The sequence below is a fragment of the Pelophylax lessonae genome, assembly GCF_965119305.1.
Source record: "Pelophylax lessonae genome assembly, chromosome: 1".
NCBI classification, from domain to species: domain Eukaryota; kingdom Metazoa; phylum Chordata; class Amphibia; order Anura; family Ranidae; genus Pelophylax; species Pelophylax lessonae.
In genome coordinates this window covers 319,192,702-319,217,766 of record NC_138768.1, presented here as the reverse complement: position 1 = coordinate 319,217,766, position 25,065 = coordinate 319,192,702, and the positions used below count along the sequence as shown (strand labels likewise).

At 43.7% G+C, this 25,065-nt stretch overlaps 1 protein-coding gene across 1 annotated transcript in view; it reads right to left on the bottom strand.

The window, feature by feature from the left end:
• Positions 1-9,126: 9,126 nt before the first annotated feature.
• LOC309545419 (uncharacterized protein) overlaps positions 9,127-25,065 on the bottom strand; it is a 123,270-nt gene continuing 107,331 nt past the window's right edge. The window contains exon 5 of the mRNA XM_082244607.1: positions 9,127-10,212. Coding sequence (XP_082100733.1) covers positions 9,166-10,212 — 1,047 coding nt within the window. The 3' untranslated portion in view covers positions 9,127-9,165. The remainder of the gene's footprint in view (positions 10,213-25,065) is intronic.

The window sequence follows — 25,065 nt, the reverse complement described above, 5'->3', positions numbered from 1 at the left end:
CAGGACCAGCAGTAGTATATTATGAGTTTGGAAATTGTAGAGAAATGCTTAAATAATGCATTACAAATTATAATTGAACTACACCCATTCGATTATAGATGACTAAAATGAGTTTTAGTCGACTAAAATGTAGGACATTTAGTTGACTAAAATATACTGGAGTTTTAGTCGACTAAATACGACTAAAACTAAAACACTTGCAGAAGACTAAAATGGGACTAAAACTAAAATGCCATTTTAGTCCTAAGACTAAGACTAAAACTAAATTGAAATTTGCTGCCAAAATTAACACTGTTGCCGACCGCCTAACGTAGATCTACGTCGGCAGTCAGCTCCTCACAGGCAAAGCCAAGTAGGTCTACGTCGCTAGCCTGTGAGGCTCTGGGGAGCTCCCGCTCGCTCACGGACACCCCCGCGTGTGTGCCCGGCAGACCCGATGTCCGCCGGGCACTCGCGATCGTCCGTTAGAGCGGGAGAAAGGCAGGTGGCTAATGTAAACACAGCCGCCTGTCATTCTCCCCTGTGTAAGAATGAAGATCACACGGTTCTGCTATGTAGGACCGTTGATCTCTATTCTTACACTAGTAGCCACATCCAATCACAGTTAGAAACACACCCCTAGGGACACACTTAACTCCTCCCTCTCCAATAAAGTTAACCCTTTCCCTCCCAGTGTCATTTATACAGTAACAGTGCATATGTATAGCTCTAATTACTGTAGTAATGTCACTGGTAACCCCAAAAGTGTCAAAAATGTCAGTCAAGGGTGCGATCTGTCTGCCGCAATGTCGTAGTCTCGCAAAAAAAATCGCAGATCGCCGCCATTACTCGTTAAAAAAAAAAAACAACAAAAATGACAAAAATCTTTCCCTTAGTTAGTAAATGCAATAACTTTTGCGCAAACCAATCAAAATACGCTTTTTGCGATTTTTTTTTTTACCAAGCATATGTAGCATAAAACAAATTGGCCTAAAATGTTAAAAAAACTGTGATTTTTAAATTTTTTTTGGTGGGAATTTCATATAAAAAAATGTGAAAAATATTGTTATTTTTGCAAAATTGTTTTTTTGTTTATAGCGCATGATCAAAAAATCGCACAGGTGATCAAATACCACCAAAAGAAAGCTCTGTTTGTGGAAAAAAAAGGACGTCAAATTCGTTTAGGTACAGCTTCGCACGACCGCACAATTGTCCGTTAAAGCAACGCAGTGCCGAATCGCAAAATAGGCCCTGGTCAGGAAGGGGGTAAAATCTTCCGGGGCTTAAGTGGTTAAGGGAATCCCCCCCCGGTTACCAGAACTAGTGTCCCTATTACATTTCTGCTTTTCTGAGGACAACCCAAAATGTGTGATTTTCTTTTACTTTCAATGATAATGATAAACAGAACAAATAAGGAGTGTGAATCTCCCTAACAGGGGCCCAGACAGCAATAAAGTCTGACAGGGGTTCTAAGAGTGGAGTGGGGTTCCCTCTCCACTCTATCCAAAACTAAAGAAAAAAAAGTTTTGCCTTTAGTTATACTAAATTCTGCTAATGCATTTAACACTGCCACCTCCCCCCAAACTGACAATGTTGCTGTCAGCTGTGCCCCCTTTGCTCATTCATCCAGAGTGTTGTCTCATTCATATAGGAGGTGTGTTACTGGCAAGATCACCAGATAAAAATAGAGGGAAAAAAGTCAAATAAGAGAAAACTGATGCAGCCATCACATCTAATGATTGGTAAGCTGCAATATGTTTTTGGTTTTGGGTTTAATACCTCTTTACCTCCTCTATTTCCCATCTCCATAACATTGTAGGAGGCAATCTGTAGTCCAAAGAGGGAGCTGGGAGCAATGCTTCCTGATAACAATGCAGAAGAGCTAGAAAACACAAGAAGTCATCAGCTCGCTAGATCATGGCAGAATCAACACATTTTTTTTTTTGCACTTAACGGACAGATTTAACAAAAATGCGTTCAGCGCTGTAATTCACAGTTTACAAGAAAGCAAATAGGAGAAGTTCATTGCTAGAGTTTACATACACTTTACGTAACGAGTTCTGGATCGGAAGGATTTTCCCTCTTAATAACCAGGCCATTTTTTGTGATTACTTTAACGGACAATTGCGGGGTCATGCAACGCTGTACCCGAATAAAATTGATGTCCTTTTTTTCCTTCAAATAGAGGTTTCTTTTGGTGGCATTTGATCACCTCTGCGATTTTTATATTTTGCGCTAAAAACAAAAAAAAGAACGACAATTCTGAAAAAAAAAACAATATTTTTCACATTCTGCTATATAACATTCCCAAAAAAAAAGAATGTAAAAATCAAATGTTTTCATCCTTCTAGGCCAATTTGTATTCTGCTACATATTTTTGGTAAAAAAAAAAAAAAATCCCAACAAGCGTATTTTGATTGGTTTGCCCAAAAGTTATCACGTCTACAAACTAGGGGAAAGATTTATGTCATTTTTTTTTTTTTTTTTTTTATACCAGTAATGGCAGCGATTTGACACTTTTTGGGAGACCAGTGACATTACCACAGTAATCAGTGCTAAAAATATGCACTGTTACTGTAAGTTACTGTAATAATGACACTGACAGGGAAGGGGTTAACCTAGGGGTGATCAAAGGGTTAAGTGTGAGCCTAGGGTATGTTTTCTAACTGTATGGGGAGGGACTTCGGAAATGAACACAGAGACCTGTGATCCTAAATAGGAGGATTACAGGTGCTCTGTGATCATTCCAGAGAGAACAGCAGTCGGCTGCGTTTACAACAACTGACCATCCTCCTCTCTTAGCGGGGAGCGATCGCGAGCGCCCAGCGGCAATCGGTGCCACCGGTCCCCGTGGATCGGCATCCCCTCTGCCTAGTGGGGCGGGAGGGCGCCCCCAGGAGCGCTCCGGTGGATCGGCGTACAGGTACGGTGATTCGCGCAGCCGAGCCAGCCTGCCGCATTATATATATGCGGCTGTGGGTCGGCAAGTGGTTAAAGTGGAAGTTCAGCCAAAACCTAACTAACTCCAAACCTACTCGTAGCCACTTTTCAAAATGAATCTATCTAGCCCTGTAAAGAAGAAATCACTATACATACAGTACCATTTCTGAAGCTGATCCAGTCCGGTCTCCAGTAGCGGATGCTGTGTGCAGGAGACAGCCAACAACAGCTGAGAAATGCTTGGGAAGTGACATTGGCTGCCTCTCCTGCACACTCCCACACAATGAAGCCACCACTGACACCTTAGCGTTGGAAACCAGACTGGAGCGACTGCAGAACAGGTAAGTACATATCGATTTCCTTACAGGGCTAGGTAGATTAGGCTTAGAATGTGGCTGCGAGTAGGTTTAGAGTTAGTTAGGTTTTGGGTGAACTTCTACTTTAAGTCTGCTTTCTCAGTTCTGGTAGGAGGACATTTAGGCAGCCCATAGACGATGCAAATTTCTTTCCTGCAACCATGGATTGCAGGAAAGAAATTCACATGATTCCCCCATCAGCACAGACAGTATTGACAGGGAAATCCCGCCTGCCGAGCAATTGTCTTCTCCGGGAAGTGGGGTGCGGGGGAAGCCAGTGATTATCACTAGCGGCTATAGCAGCCGCTTATGATAGTTGGAAGCCAATATGGCAGGCTGGTTGTACCCAAGTTATTTGATCGATCAACTTGGTACATTCAGCCTGCCCGTTAGCAGTTTGAATCTCGGCCAGTTCCTGCTGTGTATTGCCGGCCCTATTAAGGCCCCTTTCACACTTGTACGACCTGAAAGTCACGCAACTTTGCTTCGACCTTGCCGCAACTTTGACACGACTTCAACATGAATTTAAGCAATACCTGTGTATTTATGAGGTTTATGAACCTCAAGTTGCATTAGTCGAACCAAAGTAGTGCAGGGACTGCTTTGAAGTCACACAGATATGAACGGTACTTATTGGAAATCATGGGGTAGAACTTGTAATATGACTTTGCAGTCCCAAGTCGCAGGACAAGTCGCACAAGTGTGTAAGGGGCCTAAGGCTCCATTCACACTACCGCGACTTGTCACGCGACTTGTCAGCCTGACAAGTCGCGGTCCATGCAGTGCTACAGGACCAGTTCTAATAGGAGCGACACAAGTCGCTCTGACTTAGAAAAAGGGTCCTGTACTACTTTGGGGTGACCTCGGAGCGACTTGCATGGACATTCATTATATGAAGTCCATGCAAGTTGCGCCGAAGCCGCGGTGCACAGGACTTCACAGGTCGCTCCCGAAGTCGGAGCGACCTAGTGTGAACCGGCACTTAATGATCTTGTGAAAAGTAACGATATGCAGACAAGAAAAAAAAAAGTGCAACTTCTGGAAGATAAATAGTCAGGTTGCCAGCTGTTCCCCCAAAGAACACCTTTCCAAACTTGTCTTTAGGAGAAATCCAGGCATTGAACGTCTAATTGGGAGTTAAACGTTCGGCTCGTGTGCTCCTTCATCACTTTAAAATTGAAGCTGTTTTTAACGTATCTGCCAAATTACTTCTAAATCATCAGTTCACAAAAATATAATCCATGTGGTATTTCCCTTAACACACATTACTTGCTAATTTAAAAAAATGGGTTGTTTTTTCAATTTACTTAACCACTTCAATACTGGGCCCTTTCACCCCCTTCCTGCCCAGGCCAATTTTCAGCTTTCAGCACTGTCACACTTGGAATGACAATTGCGCGGTCAGGCTACACTGTACCTATATGAAATTTTTATCTTTTTTTTTCACACACATAGAGCTTTCCTTTGGTGGTATTTAAACACCGCTGGGTTTTTTATTTCTTACAAAAAAAAAGAAAGAACATTTTTTTATTTTCAGTCAGTAAATTTAGAAAATAAGTAAATTATCTCCTTCACTGATGTGCACTGATGAGGCGGCACTGATGGGCACTGATAGGCTGCACTGATGTGGAGGTAATAATATGCCGCACTGATGGGCACTGATGAGGAGGTACTAATATGCCGCACTGATTGGAACTGATAGGTGGCACTGATAGGCGGCACTGATGAGCACTAATAGGCAGCACTGATGAGCACTGATAGGTGGCACGGATGGGCACTGAAAGGCGGCACTGATGGGCACTGAGAGGTGGCACTGACGGGCAGCACTGATGGGCACTGACGGGCAGCACTGATGGGCACTGATGGACAGCACTGATGGGCACTGACAGGTGGCACTTATGGACACTGATGGGCAGCACAGATGAGCATGCACTGATGGGCACTGACTGGCAGCACTATGGGCACTGATTGGGGGCACTGATTTTTTACTTTACTCTAATCAGAGCACTGATGATCAGTGCCCTGATTACCTGTCCTAGCCTCCCCTTTGAGGAGGAGCTGCTGATCGGCTCTCCTCGCCACACACTCTGACAGTGTAAGGCGATTAGAGTTGGTAAACTGCACTTCCTCGTTTAAATGTGACTGGCTGTGATTGAACACAGCTGGTCACATGGGTAAAGAGCCAGGTCATTGGCTCTCTACCAAGATCAGGGTTGCGCCGTGTCCTAGGAACACGGCGCGGCCATGATCGCCGCACTGTGCGCCCCCCGCGGGCGTGCGAGAGTGGCCGTTCTGGGGCGCCATCATATGACGTCGTCCCAGAACGAGAACCGCACCGCCGTCATTTGACGGTGGGGGGCGGCAAGTGGTTAAAGGCATCATTGTGCAAATCATCAGAATTTGCTACAAACATTCTATAGTTTGGAGTTTTGTGGTGTTCTGCATGTAAAAGTCAATTCACTAGTACTAAAAAAGTCGGTTCACACTAGCACGATGCCAGACATCGCTTGTGATCCGCACCGCATTGCTGTGCAGATCGCGTGCAATGTCTATGCGATATAAATTCAGCCATACAGATTGGCAGTTCAATGTAGTGATAAAATAAATATATATAGAAAATGAAGGTTTAAAATAATTAGTGTACTGTATGTGTACCCAAAACTTTATGTTTTTTTCTTTTTTTTAGTTGTCTAGGGAAAGGTAAACACCGCTATCAGTTTATTTATTTTTTGTTGGCTCTGTTGAGGAGAGTTTCCTTTTTCTCCTGTTCCAGAGACACAATAGAAAGTGAATAAAAATCCTTATAAAGCGAAACTGAACTTTCATCTAAGGCCTGGTTCACACCGATGCGTTTTATGGTGCTTTTTGCTGAAACGCACTACAGTCCATTTTCCATGGTTTCCTATGGGACACGTTCACATCTAGGCTTTTTTCAGCGACCGTAATTTTGGAAAGGGTCAGGGACTTTAATAAATGCAAAATTATGCTTTTTTTGGTTCAATGGAGAAGCTGCAAAAAAGCATGTTGTGCATTTTTGCCACAATTTTGTTGTGATTTTGCTGCAATTTACCTTTTTTAATCTGCCCAACAACAAATTGACATAAAAAAAAGCATAAAAAAATGCAAAAATCAATCGCTGCAAAGTCGCGTGTGCATAAACGCAAACTGAACAGCAAAAAACACTGCAGAGACTATCAAAAGCAAACCGCATTGGGTGAACCAAGCATAAAGACTGCTGCCGCCAGAACAGGTATTCCCTCTAATGATTTTCCCTCAACTTCAGTTCTGTCATAACTATAAAAAATATTGCATTTGCTAACACTTCCTTCTCAGAGAAGGGTCCCAGTACACAGAGGGGTGAAAATACCTGGAGGAGGCACACAGACAATAATAAAGACCTGGTAGGGGTTCTAACCTTTCCCAAGTCTGTCCAAGGCTAAAAAAAAAAAAAAAAAAAATTGTGATAAAAATATTATAACATACTATAAATAAATACAACATAACTCATGCAGTCTAGTGAAGTGATAGTGTGTCTTGGAATGTTTGGGAGCAGCTTACACTTTAGTTGAACTCTAGACAAAGGTTAAAAAAAAAAAACACCAATTTTAACGTTGTTGGGTGTTTGTTAAAAATAATTCTTTAAAATTCTTTAAAGGTCACTAAGCTGTAGATCAAGGACAACAGCCTGACAGCTATGTAAATCAAAGGACTGGGTAGACAGATATACCACTCTATTTATAGGTATAAACATTCCAATGAACATATTTAAATGGTTTTAGGTAAAAAAAAAAAACTAGAATGATGTGATATTGAACTCAAAAATAAAAAATGCAGTATATTGTAGCATACCAATCATTAGATGTGGTGGCTGCAGTTTTGTCTTCTTTTGGGATAAAAGATTTGCATAAATAAATAAAAGCTGACAATTGTGAGCACCCCTGTCAGTGTTAAATGGTTTGTCTCATCCTGCTAACTGGTACATCTGCAGAACAGCTTGTTCTGTTGAAAAAAAAAAAAAAACAGACTTAAGCTGGTCATAGATGGTTTGAATCTCGGCTGATTCAGCAGGAACTAGCCGAGATTCTGACCATGTATAGGCAGGCTGAATGTATCCAAGTTGATCGATCAATCAATCAACTTGGGTACAACCAGCCTGATGGATTTTGCATGCGATTATCGCTAGCAGCTGGTATAGCCCCTAGCAATAATCACTGTCTTCTCCCCCTGTCTTCTCCAAACCCCCCCAAAGAGAATACAATAGATCCGCAGGAGGGATTCTCCTGTCAACACTGTCTGTGTTGATGGGGGAATCAAGCTAATTTCTTTCCAGCAGGAAAGAAATTCAGTCTGTGTATGGCCCGCCTTACTGGCTGGATCACCAGGTGAAAATAAAGGAAAGAAAGCCTAAAATAAAAAAGGAATACAGACAACACATCTAAGAAAAGGTAAGCTGCATTACAGTAGATGTTTGCTTTTGGGTTTGATATATAGATATAGTGGGATCTAGGCTGGCATATATATCTCAATGGCAGTTTGATGTGTTGAAATATATGTAGCAATTAGAAGATCTGCAAGAGGTTTATGTAAAATGACTTATTAATTACCCCATGATGAGTTAAAAGAGATTAAATAAATGACCTTGTTTAGACCACAAAGCCAAACACATTTTAAAATGAGAACATTTTTCCAGCTTCATATTGTAAAATGAAATTGCATGTATAAATATAGGAAGGATATGGGAAATGAGAGCAAAGCCCAAGATGGGAAACCAGTGCAATTTGATGGCAATTTTGATGTCTGTTGTACAAACATATACTGAACATAATAATAAATGCAACACTTGTTTTTTTTTCCCCATTTTTCATGAGCTGAACTCAAAGATCAAAGAAAACCAGGATTCATCCAAGAAAAAAACACCTCTCCAAAGTGCCAGACGCCATTGAATGTGAGCATTTGCCCACTCAAATCAGTTACGATGACGAACTGCAGTCAGGTCGAGTCCCCGATGAGGACGACGAGCATGCAGATGAGCTTCCCTGAGAGGGTTTCTGACAGTTTGTGCAGAAATTCTTTGGTTATGCAAACTGATTGTTGCAGTAGCTGTCTGGGTGGCTGGTCTCAGATGATATTGGAGGTGAAGATGCTGGATGTGGAGTTCCTGGGCTGGTGTGGTTACACGTGGTCTGCGGTTATGAGGCCGTTTGGATGTACTGCCAAATTCTCTGAAACGCCTTTGGAGATGGTTTGTGCTAGAGAAATGAAAATTCAATTCACGGGCAACAGCTCTGGTGGACATTCTTGCAGTCAGCATGCCAATTGCACATTCCCTCAAAACTTGCGACATCTGTGGCATTGTGCTGTGTGGTAAAACTGCACATTTTAGAGTGGCTTTTATTGTGGCCAGCCTAAGGCACACCTGTGCAATAATCATGCTGTCTAATCAGCATCTTGATATGCCACATCTGTGAGGTGGATGGATTATCTCAGCAAAGGAGAAGTGCTCACTAACACAGATTTAGACAGATTTGTGAACAATATTTAAGAGAAATAGGCCTTTTTGTGTACATAAAAAAAGTTTTAGATCTTTGAGTTCAGGTCACGAAAAATGGGGGCAAAAACAAAAGTGTTGCGTTTATAATATTGTTTAGTATATATTGCATTTTTTCCCCAATGCCCCATTCTGCTGGTATATTGGTTACATTTTCTCCTATAATTGTGTCAGGATCACTGTGGTCTGCATTATCTGTACTACTTAAGATTATTTTCTATGTATCTGACAATTCATGTTGGCAGAGGTATGCTGCTGACTGGCAGGACTGGAAAATGCTTGCAAAGAACTAGTTGATAAGTTATATTTACAAAGCATAGCTTCTCTTTGCCAGTTGTTGAGTTATCCTTCATTCTGTTTATTGGTTTTCTCCAAATCCATAGCTTCCTCATGACTCTTTTGCCTAAAAATATGGGAGATCTTCCAAACACTGTTCATTTCTGTACCAGTTCCTTCAAAGAGCTTGGCCATAAATTCCACCCCAGCTGTTCTGATTAAGCTTCCTCCTGCAAACACATACAAAATAGGGTTTATACTGCTACTGAGAAATGCAAGAGCTGTGACATTGGGTCTGGCAAGGCGAGCAGCTTTTCTTAGCTTGCCTGATGAGAACACTTCCCCTGACACCTCTATCATATTCACCACATGGTAAGGAAGCCAGAAGAAGGCAAACACCACTATGATCATCACCACCAGTCGACTTGTTTTATGTTTGGTTTGAAACTTAGCTTTGCGCAGCCTCAATCCAACGTAGAGGTAGCAGAACTTGATGATTGTAAATGGAATGATAAATCCGGTCACTGTCTCAAACACGTATTGAAAAATGATGTGTGCCGGAGAGCTGTGAAAGTGCCTACACTGTTCTTTGTTGTTAATAGTCTCTACGGCACGGTAAACTGGCATAGGAATGGCTAACAAGCATGACGAAACCCATATAGCCAATATGACTTTGCCAAAGACCATCTTTGTTCTTACAGTTATGGAGCTCAAGGGTCTTGACACAGCAATATATCTGTCTATGCTCATAGAGGTAATAAGGATGATGCTGGCATACATACTGAGGCAGCTAATATAATGACAAAGCTTGCAAATGATATTTCCAAATATCCAGCTGCCAGTGGATAGGAGATGTAGGAATACAGGTGCTGTTAGGATTACGATGATATCTGCAATGGCCAAATGTAAGATGAGGAGGCAGGTGACGGACCACTTTTTCATGCAGTTCAGAATTGACCAAATGATGAATGCATTCCCTGGAAAACCAATGATGAAGGCAATTGAGAGGATCGCAATGCCCAGATTGGGGGAGTAGCCAGGAGGTGTCATTGGTTTCACAGTTGAGTTTGGGAAAGAAGAATTGCTGGTAGCCAGTTGACCAGGAACCATGTACTGGAGACAGAAAAAACATGTGTAAGATGTTATAACATTTTCAAAGAGTTTATCAGTAGCTTATCAGCAGAAAACATGCAATGTTATCTTTTTGCAAATACAATTAAAATTTCAGTTTTCAATTTTTTAAATATAACAATAATGCTTACTTAGTCATCAGGTATATTTGTTGTGGAAACTTTCTTTATAGTATCTTGGTACTTATTCAGTCTTTTGCCATTTCAGGATACATTGTAAATCCAGATGTCATGCTAGGGGCAACGGCTGGTTTATGAAATATAAGCATATGTACAATATGTGCAGCGTTGCCCTTATCAGCAATTTTAATTCCCAGGTTTCAAGACAGAACATGTAAAAGTGATGTTTTTCATTCGCATCACCGTACATGAATTAGCATTCACTGTTTATATCTGCATATATTTGGGGAATTGGTTTGCTTTTATTTTTATTTTTTTATTTTTTCCTTTTAGGCATAGGATATCCAACCCTTCCAAAAATTGTAGTATATTCCAGGTTACTAGTATTCAGATGTAGTGGATGTGTTAGTTTTCATCTTTTAAACTAAGGACAATATCAGAAAGTATAGAAAACAAAAACTGTAGATCGTAGCAGAAATGTTATCTCCTTGTCATTTTCTGTGATCTGAACTGAAAGCACAAACATTAATATGTTTCCAAAGCTATCTTCTAAAAATATTGAATTCTACTCTACCCAAGTAATAGAGAGGAATAGGGGAAGACCTGTTTGTAGACCAAATGAGGAGAGCAGCCTGGTTCACAACCAAGGCGCCCTTCGTAAATACAGTGGAGGATTGTGCCACCCAAAGACAGGAAGAATGTTATTTGCAGGATTACTAAATGCAAATAGAAGTACATGCACACTGCTGAACCTGTGCCTCCTGGGTGTATAAAAACCCCGGGATGGGATACACATACGCTAAATACCAAATGTTCATGAGGCCTTTAGAGAGAAAAAGGGAGAAAAAGTCTTAAAGCAAAACTAGGGCCAGAGCTCCTTTCTCCCTACTTTTCCTGCAGGTCACAGGAGTGCACTTCGCTCTGCACTTTTGTGACGCGTAATCAGCCGATAGCATGCTATAGCACACTGCCGCCTGACCTCACTTCGCCAGTCCAGACTCTGGAGGGATCCTGACTTTAATGTCGGCATCCACCCAGATGCCTGACCAGCAGCTGGCTCAGCCTCTCAGCATGTCACTGAGAGCCTGAGACAGACACTCTCACCCCCTCCACAGTCTGGCTCTCCAATGAGCACTGGAAAGGCAGAGCAGAGAGCCACTAACTGACAGTCACCGGCTCTCTGCTCAATGAAGACAGAGAACTGAGTTATCAGTGGTCTTTGATGGCTCAGTTCTTGGTGTAGAGGCAGTTGTAGCACTGGATTGATGCTGCATCCACCTAGGTTGTTTTTTTTTCTAAATCCGCTCTTCTCTTTTGCACTTCTCTTTAAAAGAAAGAACTAATGCAGCCACCACATCTTAGGAATGGTAAACTGCTATATGTATTCTTATAGTTTGGGGTTTAAATATGATTTAATATTGTATTGTAAGGTAATGTGCCATTAACAGGATGAGAGGCTTGAAAAACCCTGATAAATCACAGCACACAACCCCATTGGAGTATTTCCTTTTTGGGTGAGCGCAGCATAACTGTAGGGATACAAGAGGGAAGGGGAAAAAAGTTCAAACTCCATAGTGTAGTTTAGTGATGAACCGAACACCCCCCTGTTCGGTTCGCACCAGAACATCTCGAACAGGGGAAATGTTTTGGAGAACATACAAACTCCATTAAAGTCTATGGGACACGAACATGAAAAATCAAAAGTCCTGATTCTAAAGGCTTAAATACAAGTTATTGGCCCAAAAAAGTGTATGGGGACCTGGGCACTGCCCTGGGGGACATGAATGAATGAATGCAAAAAGGTTTTTTTAAAATGATCGTTTTTGCAGGAGCAGTGATTTTAATAATGCTTAAAGTGAAACAATAAAAATGAAAAATTCCTTTGAATATCGTGCCTGGGGGGGGGGGGCCCTTTTGTGCCTGTAAAGTGGAGAATTTGTGCGATGTATTTAGCCTGCTGCAACAGTACTGACATTTCTAGAGGAAAAAATGTAAATTAAACTTGCTCGCTGTAATGTATTGTCGGCCCCCGGCAATACAGATAAAAAAATGAAAGAAATCGGTGTGCCCCCCCCACGCCAAACTAAAAAATAAAAAAAGCGTAGGGTTCCCCCTAAAATCTATACCGGACCCTTATCTGAGCACATAGCCTGGCTGGCCAGGATGGGGGTGGGGGCTAGCGAGCGCCCCCCCTCCTGAACCATACCAGGCCACATGCCCTCAACATGGGGGGTGGGTGCTTTGGGGCAGAGAGGGCTCTACCCTCCCTACCCCAAAGCACCTTGCCCCCATGTTGTTGGAGACAGGGGTCTCTTCCCCACAACCCTGGGCTGTGGTTGTGGGGGTATGCAGGGGAGAGGCTTATCGGAATCTGGAAGCCCCCTTTAACAAGGGGACCCCCAGGTCCCGGCCCCCCCATGTGAATGGATATCGGGTACATCGTACCCCTACCCATTCACCAAAAAAGTGTACAAAAAAATAAAGACAAAAGCCAATTTTGGACATGTCCTTTATTAAAAAATAGAAATAAAAAAATTGTGTCCACCAATGATGAGTCAACTCCCTGCCCGAAAAATAGACAAAAAAAAAGAAGCTCCTGCTTCTTCGGACGCTTCCCGCGCTATGAGATGTTTGAGTTTGACAGCTCTTGTATAGGGACCTGATGTCACAAGCCGCCCCACAATGCACTGCTCAGGTGCAGTGAATAAATTACTGACATCATTTCATTTATTCACTGCACCGGAGCAGTGCATTGTGGGGCAGCTCGTGACATCGCATCTCTATAAAAGAGCTGTCAAACTCAAAACAGTTCATAGCGGGTGAAGCGTCCGAAGAAGCAGGAGCTTCTTTTTTTTTTTTCTATTTTTCGGGCGGGCTACTGATCATCGGGAGACACTATTTTTTTATTTTTAATAAAGGACTTGCCCAAAACTGGCTTTTGTCTTTATTTTTTTTGTCTTTATTTTTTTTTGTACACTTTTTTGGTGAATGGGTAGGGGTACGATGTACCCGATATCCATACACATAGGGGGGGCTGGGATCTGGGGGCCCCCTTGTTAAAGGGGGCTTTCAGATTCTGATAAGCCTCCGCCCGCAGACTCCCACAACCACAGCCTCCCCCTGCAGACCCCCCCTGCCCCAAAGCACCCACCCCCCATGTTGAGGGCATGTGGCCTGGTATGGTTCAGGAGGGGGGGCGCCCGCTTGCCGCCACCCCCAACCTGGCCAGCCAGGCTGTGTGCTCGGATAAGGGTCTGGTATGGATTTTAGGGGAACCTCACACTGTTTTTATTTTTAATTTTGGCGCGGCCTGGTATGGCCGAGAGGCCTGGTATGGACTGGGGGGGGGGACCCCACGCTATTTTTTTCAGCAATACTGACATTAACTGATATAAACTGAAGTGCCTATATTTTATATATATATATATATATATATATATATATATATATATATATATATAAATATATATACATACCATTGTGGTATACACTGCACTATCTGATCTCAACAAACTGTAAAAAGCAAAAATCTCTCTCCCTGCCAGCAATGTATTATTAACTATAGAATTCCACTTATAAATCATCGGCTGGCCAAGGGATTTTACCACCTACACCACCGTCAACCATACTTAGGCTTAACACACTCTCCCTGCCTAACTAACTAACTTCTATCTCAGAAGAGAGTGTATATAGCCTATGCAGGCTTAATGGTGGCGTAGGTGGTAGAATACCAGGCTTGCAATTGAGATGGTTGTGGGATCGAATCGAAGCAAGTGATTTATTTATAGAATCAGAGGTCAGAGTCCATGATAATGCAGGAACTCGAAGTTCCCACGAAGAAGCCCATTTGTTCGTCATTCGACAAACGAGCAAACAGCCAATGTTCGAGTCAAACTTACGTTCGACTAGAACTCGAAGCTTATCCCTAGTGTAGATATATTAAAAGTGACTTAATAAAAGGTAAAATATGTACTTACAGAATTGTTGACTTGTGCTCTGCTAGAAAGACTAGGGAGCCTCTGGACCAGGAAAGCAACCAGAAACCCTTGCCTTGGTCAACGGCATTGGGATAAAGAACGCTGTGTGGACTGGATGCTGTTTTTATTGGGTTGCCAGAAAGCCAATGTTGGAAGCTACAACCTGGAACAAGAAGCCACCTGATGTCACTAGTAATACATAAGCTTAAACAGGAACACCGTCCAGTCCACACAGGGCTCTTCACCCCCCTGCCACTGGCTAAGGCAAGGGTTTCTTGGTTGCTTCCCTGGGTGTTCCTGGTGTAGAGGCTCCCTAGTCTGTCTCACTTAGCACAAGTGCACAATTTTGTGAGTGCATATTTTACCTTTTAATAATTTTTTTTAATACACTATGGAGTTTGCACTTTACTCCCTCCCTTCTTGTAAAGTAATGTTTATATTTTAAAGAGAAACACTACTTTTGTAAAATTTTATATAATATACAGTATATAGAAATACTGGACAACCCTTTCTAGAAATAAGTGTTATTTCATTACCTGTTCAATTTACAGGTAACTATGATTTTTTGCAAAAATATTAAAACATGGCATCATTGGATGGGGCAATTTGTACACCATTATAGGTCTTGCATTTTCTGAAACTGACCAGCAAAGGCTTTTCTTTTTCAATTTAAAGAATTTACTTATTGATTTTTAAATATCGTTTTAATGAAAGAAAAGGAAGATAGAATAAGAAAATATATTACAAAATACACAAGATAAACAACATCAACATGAATTAAATATGAAAAATATGAATAAATATGAAAAAGCGCTAATAAAGTTCACCTGGTCTTTGGTGTCAGCAGAGCCCAAACCACTGTCCAATTATATATTAGGGTCATCGGCTCTCTTGAATGAGCCTTGGCAATCTGCTATGGCTTTAATGCAAAATTGAAAGTTGTCAAGCTACAGATGGAGCCGTTTTTTCTGGTCTCTGAGGTGGGTTTTTACAGAAATTATATAACCAATAAGAGGTCTAAGGAATGTGCTGAGGAATGTTGGAATGTTTTATGATAGTTCAGCTGCCAACCCCTCTGCCAGCTTTTCTAACTGTATCAATATTTCCAAATGTCCATACTTTGCAGTCTGACAACCAAATATTATTGCACAAGTGATGTAAAGTTACCAATATGTCTTCTGTACAATAACTACCTCCTGCCTGCTGTATAGACAAATTACGGTGGGCGGGGGGCTCTTTTATTCTGGGACATTGTCATATGATCCCACCCCAGTCTCACCTCACTTGTGTGCCCGCAGGCGCGATGTGTCCTTGGGGCACGGCGTGACCCTGTTCTCGGTAAAGAGCTGATGACAAGGCTCTTTACCCATGTGATCAGCTGTGTCCAGTCACTGATCACAGAGTGTGAGGAGAGGAGAGTCGAACAGTAACATTTTTTGACCTGTATTGATAAGCAGTGCCCTGATGATCAGTGCAGCCCCAGCAGTGATGCCAGTCAGTGTCCATCAATGATGCCAACCTGTGCCCACTAGTGAAGCCAACCTGTGCCCATCAGTGATGCTAATCTGTGCCCATCAGTTATGCCAGTCCGTGTTACTTTTCAATGCCCATCAGTGCCTGTTAATCAGTGCCGTCCATCCGTGTCCATCAGTGCTGTCTATCATTGCCAATACGTGCTGCCTATCAGTGGCCATCAGTGCCACCTATCAGTGCCCATCAGTGCTGCATATTAGTGCCTCCTCGTCAGTGCCACTTCATCATTCCCCTTCAGTGCAGTCTAATCAGTGCCCATCAGTGCCGCCTCATCAGTGGGCATTAGTGCAGCCCCGACAGCGCACATCAGTGAAGGAGAAAAATAGCTTATTTACAACATTTTCTGACAGAAGCTAAAAAAAACTTTTTGACATTTATTTTATCTTGTTTATGCTTTTGTATACTGTACAAAACAAAAACAATAAAAGTTCAGACGCGAACTCCAAACCCTATTAAATTCTATGGAACCCAAACTTGAAAAATCAATCATTTTGAAGGCTTATACACAAGTTATTGGCCATAAAAATGGTATGGGGTCTGGGCACTGCCCTGGGGGACATGTATCAATGCAAACATTTAAAAAAAAAGATTTTTTACAGGAGCAGTGCTTTTAATGATGCTTGAAGTGAAACAATAAAAATAAAAAATTCCTTTAAATATAGTGCCTGGGGGGGTCCCTTAATCTGCTGACATTTAAATCGCCCGCAATACAATACTACCACCCCCCCTCCACTCCTAAGCACCTTGTCCCCTTGTTGATGGGGAGAAGGGCCTCTTCTTGAAAACCTTAGGTGGTGGTTGTGGGTGTCTGCGGGCAGGGGGTTTATTGGAATCTGGAGGATACAATGTACCCAATGCTCATTCACATGGGGGGTCGGGATCTGGGGGCCCCCTTCCAGATTCTGATAAGCCCCTTGCCCACAGACCCCCACAACCACCACCCAGGATTGTCAGGAAGAGGTCCTTGTCCATGTTAAGGGCATGTGGCCTGGTATGGTTTAGGAGGGAGGGGGTGCCCACTCACCCTCCTTTCCTGTTCTGCCAGGCTGCATGCTCAGATAAGGGTCTGATTTGTATTTTGGGGGGGACCCTATGTCGTTTTTAAAAAAACATGGGGTTCCCCCTAAAATTCATACCAGACCCAAAGGACCCCCCACGCTATTTTTTTCCCACTTTTTCCTATTGTCGGCAATGTTTTTTTTTTTCATGCAGCTGTCAACAGGAAAGCCCATTGATAGCTGATGACTGCCCAGCCCGCTCCCTAGCAACCAGCTATTCACTGTGCCCTGACTGGGCAAAGCTTTGCCCAATCAGGGCTTAGAATGCACTGTGCAGTGTGGGATGTTTGCAAATTTGGGTGTTCGCCCAATGGGCAAACAGGCTATGTTCAGGCTGATCCTTTTTCTAATGATAAACTGTTTTGTATTCATTCTTAAAATTCAAAGTGCTCTATCTCTTTGAAGGATGCTGGTGCTGAGCAACCGACTTCCTGTTTTCGTAGTGCAGCAGGGCAACCACTTGGCACAGGACTTTGAGACTTTGAGATCACTGAAATAGCTGTGTCTACTTCAGTGATTTCCAACTTCCGGGGGATCATCCAGGTATGGCATACGCATAGTTACAGTGGTCCAAGCTGGACCAAAGTAACTATGTACACTGTTATGAAAAATTAAAGGGACACTTTTTAATCAGAGTATAGCATCAAGTCAATTAAACTCCTGGGATATTGATCTGGTCATTTATGTAGCAGAGGGGTTTGGTAATCAACTTCAGCTGCTTTGGTGTTAATGAAGCTAACAACAGGTGCACTAAATGGGCAACAATGAGAAGACTTCCAAAACAGGAATGGTTTTATAGGTACTGTATAGGCCACTGACAATTTTTTTCCTACTGATCTTTTCTGTTTTTCACTAGTTTTGCATTTGGCTAGGCTCAGTATCACTATTGGTAGCATGAGGCAGTCCAACTCCTCCAGGATGGCACATCAATATGTTCCATTGTCAGAAGGTTTGCTGTGTCTCCCAGCACAGTATTAAAAGCATGGAGATTCCAGGAGACAGGCAGTTACTCTAGGAGAGCTGGACAGGGCTGTAGAAGGTCCTTCACCCATTAGTGGAACCGGTGGTGGGAATGTCTCTGACCAAACAATCAGAAACAGACTTCATGAGGGTGGCCTGAGGGCCCGATGTCCTCTAGTGAGCCCTGTGCTCACTGCCCGGCACCGTGGAGCTCAATTGGCATTTGCCATTGAACACCAAAATTGGCAGGTCCACCACTGGAGCACTGTGCTTTTCACAGAAGAGAGCAGGCTCACGATGAGCACATATGAAAGATGTGAAAGGGTCTGGAGTAGCTGTGGAGAACATTATGCTGCCTGTAACATCATTCAGCATGACCAGTTTGGTGGTGGGTCAGTAATAGTCTAGGAGGCATATCTATGGAGGGAAGCACAGACCTCTACAGGCTAGACAATGGAACCCTGACTGCCATAAGGTATCAGGAAGAAATCCTTGGGCCCATCGTCAGACCCTACGCTGGTGCAGTGGGTCCTGGGTTCCTCCTGGTGCATGACAATGGTCAGGTTCATGTGGCGAGAGTGGCGAGGGTTCTTGGAGGATGAAGGAATTGATACTAGGGATCGACTGATTGTTGGTGGGGTCGATTATCGGAGGCATATATTTCCTTTTTTTGAAGTATTGGTATCGGCCACAAACTTGCCGATATTGCTTCAAGTGGCTGTACCAGAGTAATATCATCCCAGTACCGCTTCTTAGAGCGGACGGTCGGCTTTCTTGTAATAACCAATGTGGCTAAGCAGACGCTGTTATTACAAGCAGCGGGAGGGGACTCCCTCCCCCCCCACCCCCGCCTTCTGCCGCTCCACTCGGGTCTCGTGTCCAACCGGTGGGCCAGTGCGACCAGCTGGCACGCACGCCGGCTGGCCGAAGATCCGAACAAAGCCGGAATCAGTCATGACATCACTTCCGGTTACTAGAGCCTTAAAGGCGCCAGTTTTTTTTAAAAATGACAGTATTCAAAACAGCCAAAATTGGGTGTTTTGAATGCTTTTAAGTGCAGAGGAAGGGTTTGGGGTATAATAGACCCCAGATCACTTCATAAAGTGTACCTGTCACTGCCTTTCACTGTCACAATGGATGTGTACATTCCTTGTGATAGCAATAAAAGTGATTTAAAAAAAAAAGAAAATTAAAAGGACAGTGTAAAAAAAAAAAAAAAAAACTTTAAATATGCAGAATATCGGCACCTAATATCAGCTATCGGCCTGAAGGGTGGCTGGAAAATCAGTATTGGCCCTAAAAAAGCGATACCAGTCGATCCCTAATTGATACCATTGAATGCCTCCCATGCTCGCCTGACCTAAGTCCAATAGAACACCTCCGGGACATTATGTTTCTGTCCACCCGACGCCGCCAGGTTGCACCTCAGTCTGTTCAGTAGCTCAGTGATGCTCTGGTCTAGATCTGGGAGGAAATATCCCAGGACACCATCTGTCGTCTCATTGGGAGCATGCCCTGACATTGTTAGGCATGCATTCAAGCATGCGGGGGCCATAGAAACTACAGAGTACCATTTTAAGTTACTGCAATGAAATTTCAGCAAAATGAACTGGCCTGCTGCATTATTTTTTCACTTTGATTTTCGGGGTGTCTGAATTCAGCCCTCTGTATATTGATCATTTTAATTTCCATCAAACGATGTGGCATCTTTTTGTTCTTAACACATTACCCAGTCCATATCAGTATAGATATTCAGCATATTTTTCCCCATTGAGATCTGGTATTTTTTCAAAGTGTTCCTTGAATTTTTTCGGGCAGTGTATCCATACTTGGAATTCTTTAAAGCATAGTCATGTTTGGTCTTGAACTGATTGGTATTTATTTATCCATTTGTATAAAGGCTTGTTATTAATGTAGCTCAATCATCGCCCTAATCATGGAAATGAAACTGAACCTAACCCTGGCAACACGTCTGTATGTTTGTATGAAGTCAAAAGTAACTGTTGTGTATTGTGGGATCACCTTGATGGGCAGGTAGATTCTGACTAAGAAGTATTTATGATAATGCCAACAATTGTATGATCTTCTCTGCTCTTCGTGGCCCTTTGGATCAATGGTTTGAATCTAAGATTTTACCACAAACTTTTATTCAGTATAATTCTCTATTCTCCAAATATAGTTTGGGGCTCCCAGGTCCTCCTTATTATTATTATTACAGTGGATAAGGGCAGTTGCCAGGTCAGGAAGAAAGTCTTCCCATGTATGATTCATACCAGGTGAAAAGCACTACAGTGTTTCCTTGGCCTGGGGGAGCATGGAACACTCATGGGGTTGTAAGGGGACTTCTGATTGGGCAGGTGTTGGCACCAAACTGTACAAATTCCTGCCTTGCGTCTTCTTGAATAGGACAACTACCCACCTGTTGTTGATGGAACCTTCTGTCATCTTGTGTCATACTCTCAGCCACAGGATTGTTTACAACATACCTTGCCATAGGCCTTAAAATGATTGTAAAAAAAAAACATGTTACACTTACCTGCTCCATGCAATGGATTTACACTGAGCAGCCCGCATCCTCCCATTCTCTGTCCCCTGCAGGCGCTCCTGGCTCCCCCCCCCCGCCCCCGAGTTCCCCCCATTTGTGCTCACACCCGAGCCTCATTCTGTGTCCACCCCCTGATTCCTCCTCACTGGCTGTGATTGACAGCAGTGGGAGCCAATGGCTTCTGCTGCTATGTCTGAGCCGATGAGCAGAGAGAGAGCCGGGACAGGTTGCTGAATTGGGATCGGATTCAGGTAGGTAAGGGGGGGCTGGAGGGGGAAGCTGCATGCAGAACATTTTTTACCCTTATGCATAGAATGCATTAAGGTAAAAAATGTCCTGTCTTTAGAACCACTTTAATATTCATGAATAAAGGATTGTCCGCACATAAAACATTTTTCCGCACTGTATTTCCAGAAATGTTTAAGTGACATCCAACATCACATTGCACATACTAGTAGAATTCTTTGGTATAGAACGCCATACACAGGAGCAGACAATATGTAGTTGTCATTTGGGGGCAGAATGCCAGCCATCTTCTCTTTGCACCTCCTCTCCTTGTGAGCACCACAGAGTTGGGACGACTTCTTCCATGTATACTACTGTAAGTCCACAGCAACCAGCTTCCTTCATCAAGTATGATCAAGGTGTCTTCATTAGTATACCAGTCTCCCTCTTTGTCTCTTGCATGTCTCTGCCCAGCCGAGTATGCTCCCACATGGCACACTCTTTCCCAGGCTTTTGCCACTACTAAAAGGCAAAAAGGAGTGACCACAGCTGTTCCTACTGAGTTATGTGCCATCTCGCCTGGGACTTCAGCCCTGCAAAGGGTTCAGCTATGCAGGAGACTATTTTTACATACCTCCCAACTGTCCCGGTTTCTGCGTGACAGTCCTGCGATGACAGCATCTTCCTGGCGTCTCGCAGAAATAGGCTTTGTCCCGCACTCCTGCATGTTACATTGGCGGCAGCTTTGAATCCAGTGCAGTGACTCTATACTTGATGTGCAGCCTTGCTGTAGAACAGAAGCTGGTTCACTCCCTCTTTGAGAGTAAACTGCCCCAGGTAAACAAAGGACCACTGCCTGGGAAGCTTCAAATCAGGGCTAGTGTGCTGCAGCCAATCGGCTCTTCTTGCCAGACTTGGCATTTTTGGTCTGTACTTGGGGAAGTTGCAGCTGGACAGGTCAGCCCTGGATGTCAGGTATGTGAGCAGAATGTGGCTGATTTACAGCTTTCCCAGTGTGAGAATCCTCAGTGCTGAACCTAGTGGAGAAATCACTGTGCTGGCATGAGCTTTAACCCTTTCCGGGCTAAGAAATAATTAGCTCAGTGTCTCAGCAAGTTGATATCTAAGATTTCCAGGGACAGTGTACAAAAGACAGAAGGGCATTGAGAAGGGGGATGGGAGGAAGTTGTGTGTAAAAGGGGTGTAATGTGGAGGGGGATGGGGGCCAATGTGCTTGGGGGTAATGTGTGCAGGAGGAGGGCAGTGTGTACAGGGAGGGGGTAATGTGTGCTGGAGGAGGGCAGTGTGTACAGGGAGGGGGTCATGTGTGCAGGAGGAGGGTAGTGTGTACAGGGAGGGGGTAATGTGTGCAGGAGGAGGGCAGTGTGTACAGGGAGGGGGTCATGTGTGCAGGAGGAGGGCAGTGTGTACAGGGAGGGGGTAATGTGTGCAGGAGGAGGGCAGTGTGCAGGGCAGCCATCAGAAATTTTCGGGCCCCTTACACAGTTTTAGGCCTGGGCCCCTCCGGGCCTGATAACCAATATTCTCCAGGGCCCACCCTCTGGCCGTCCCAGCGAATCCACCCACTGGCCATCCCACCGAGTTCTTCAGTGCACACACTTTTATTTTAACACTATTATAACTTAATATATGAAAATGAATCCAATCAAGCAAAAATACAGCCCCAAATATTCAGCAAAGAGACATCCCTTCGGGTGCATCGGCTTACTCTGTGGCTGCCCTGTTTTAGCAATTGCTAGTTACTACAACAGCAACAACTCAATCTCATTGGTTGGGGCCCAGTGTGTACAGGGAGGGGGTAATGTGTGCTGGAGGAGGGCAGTGTGTACAGGGAGGGGGTAATGTGTGCAGGAGGAGGGCAGTGTGTGCAGGGAGGGGGTAATGTGTGCAGGAGGAGGGCAGTGTGTACAGGGAGAGGGTAATGTGTGCAGGAGGAGGGCAGTGTGTACAGGGAGGGGGTAATGTGTGCAGAAGGGCAGTGTGTACAGAAAGGGGTATTGTGCGCAGGAGGGGGGCTGTGTGTACAGGGAATAGGGTCATATGGGTAAGAAAGGGGCAGTGTGTAGAAGAACATAGTAAGGTGTGGAGAAGGGGGCAGTGTGTACAGGGAGGGGCATTACTTCCAACTGTCTAGGATTTAGTGGGACTGTCCCAATATTTTAAGAGAACAGGGGCACACTAGCACAGGCACCCTGGACACCTGCCCCTCACTAACGATTTAAATGATGTTCTTCTTTAAGGTAGGCTTAGACAAAGTGTTAGCTCTCTGTCTAATTTCAGTGTACACAAAATAATCTGTAATGGGAGCAATTTTTTTGAATGATTATGCTGTGGTTTGTATGTGACTGTGAGACTCTTTTTTGTGGTATAGCAACTAATCCATATTTTATAGGTACAAAAAGCCCAGGTGTTGTTTAACCACTTGCCTACAGTGAACTTTCACCCCCTTCCTGCCCAGGCCAATTTTCAGCTCTCAGCGCTGTCACACTATGAATGACAATTGCGCGGTCATGCTACACTGTACCCATATGAAATGTTTATCCACTGATGAGGAGGTACTAATATGCCACACTGTTTGGCACTGATAGGCGGCACTGATGAGCACTGATAGGCGGCACTGATGGGCACTGAGAGGTGGCACTGATGGGCACTGAGAGGTGGCACTGATGGGCACTGAGAGGCGGCACTGACGGGCAGCAAGGCGGCACTAATGGACACTAACGGGTGGCACTGATGGGCACTGATGGACGGCACTGATGGACACTGATGGGCAGCACCATCAGTGCCCATAGTGCTGCCAGTCAGTGCCCATTGGTGCCTAGATGAGCAGGCACTGATGGGTACTGACTGGCAGCACTATGGGCACTGATTGTGGGCACTGATGGCGGGCACTTTGGGCACTGATGGAGGGCAGTAATTGGCAGTTTATTTACATTTTGTGCAATCAGGGCACTGATGATCAGTGCCCTGATTACTTTTACTTGTCTCCCCAATGTGGAGGAGCCACTGATCGGCTCTCCTCGCCTTACACACTGACAGTGTGAGGCGAAGAGAGCCGAATAACGGCACTACCTCATTTACATGTGACCGGCTGTGATTGGACACAGCTGATCACATGGGTAAAGAGTCATGTCATTGACTCTTTACCGAGATCGGGGTCGAGCGCGCCGTGTCCTAGCATATGACGGCGTACTAGAACAATAGCTATACCGTTCTGCCGTCATTTGAAGGCGGGCGGGTAGCAAGTGGTTAACCATGCCTCTTAAGTCCCTCCCACTGTTAAGTTTGACCACACCAATTATTGCGTGCCACCATAGGTCATCGCCCCCCCCCTGAAGTGTCCCTTGTTCTCAAGTTCTAAAGTTGGGAGGTATGACTACATTTTTGCAGCTCTAGGGTATGTCTCTCCCATGACCCAGGCTACTGGGCTCCTCCCACAGCTGGTCTTTATATGGGCACTCACTACACCCCTGTGATCACTAGAAGAGGAACTTCTCCAAAATGAGAGCTTATAACTGCTTTTAACTTCCCCCTTACCACCCTATAAAATGAACAGAGCCATCTAGTGACACACAAACTAACAGCACCTGCTAACAAGGTTTCCCAGGAGCATCTGAGGTATTCTTGACTGCAGAACAGGAAAAAGTTAAATGGAGTATTATAAAACATTTGCATCTGAGTGCAGTATCTATAGCACTTATAGTCCATAAATGTGTTTGTTTCTTTAAAAGAAAGTTGTCAATCATCCCCATCTGTGTGGGTACTTTACTCCAATTGCACCAAAAACAAATGAAGGCTTCAAAACAAAGCATTTGGTAAGAAATTAAATAAAGAGCCAGAAGGGTGGTAGTGGCAGAGGATGGTGGTTAATAGATAGGCAGTGACTACCACAGATATGAGTAGTGCCCTCTTCCCTGCTAAAATAGAACATAGTTTGGCAGCATGCTGGATTAGAACTGAAGAGGGAAGGATTTCTCCTGTAATAGCCCAGCTGCGGGGTGATTGCATGCTAGTAAATTGGGGACAGGGTTGGGCTGTGTATTGCCAGCTTAAGAAATAGCCAAATGATCAAACAGCCAAATGAGTATAATTCGTAATGTCATATTACCACTTAAAAAATATGGTGTAATAATGTTTTGTTAGTGGAAATACTATTATGTATTCTGTTTTTTGGGGGGCTTAATTTTATTAGTGATCGACCGATATCGTTTTTTTGTTGCCGATACTGATATTTTGGCCATTGAATATCGGTATTGGCCGATATTGGCCGATATTTTTGTACATTTAAAAAACATTTTTTGTTCACTTGACAGGTACTCTTGTGGAGGGATTAGGAGGTCTAAAAGACCCCAAACCCCTCCTCTGCACTTAAAAGCATTCAAAACACCAAGTTTGGC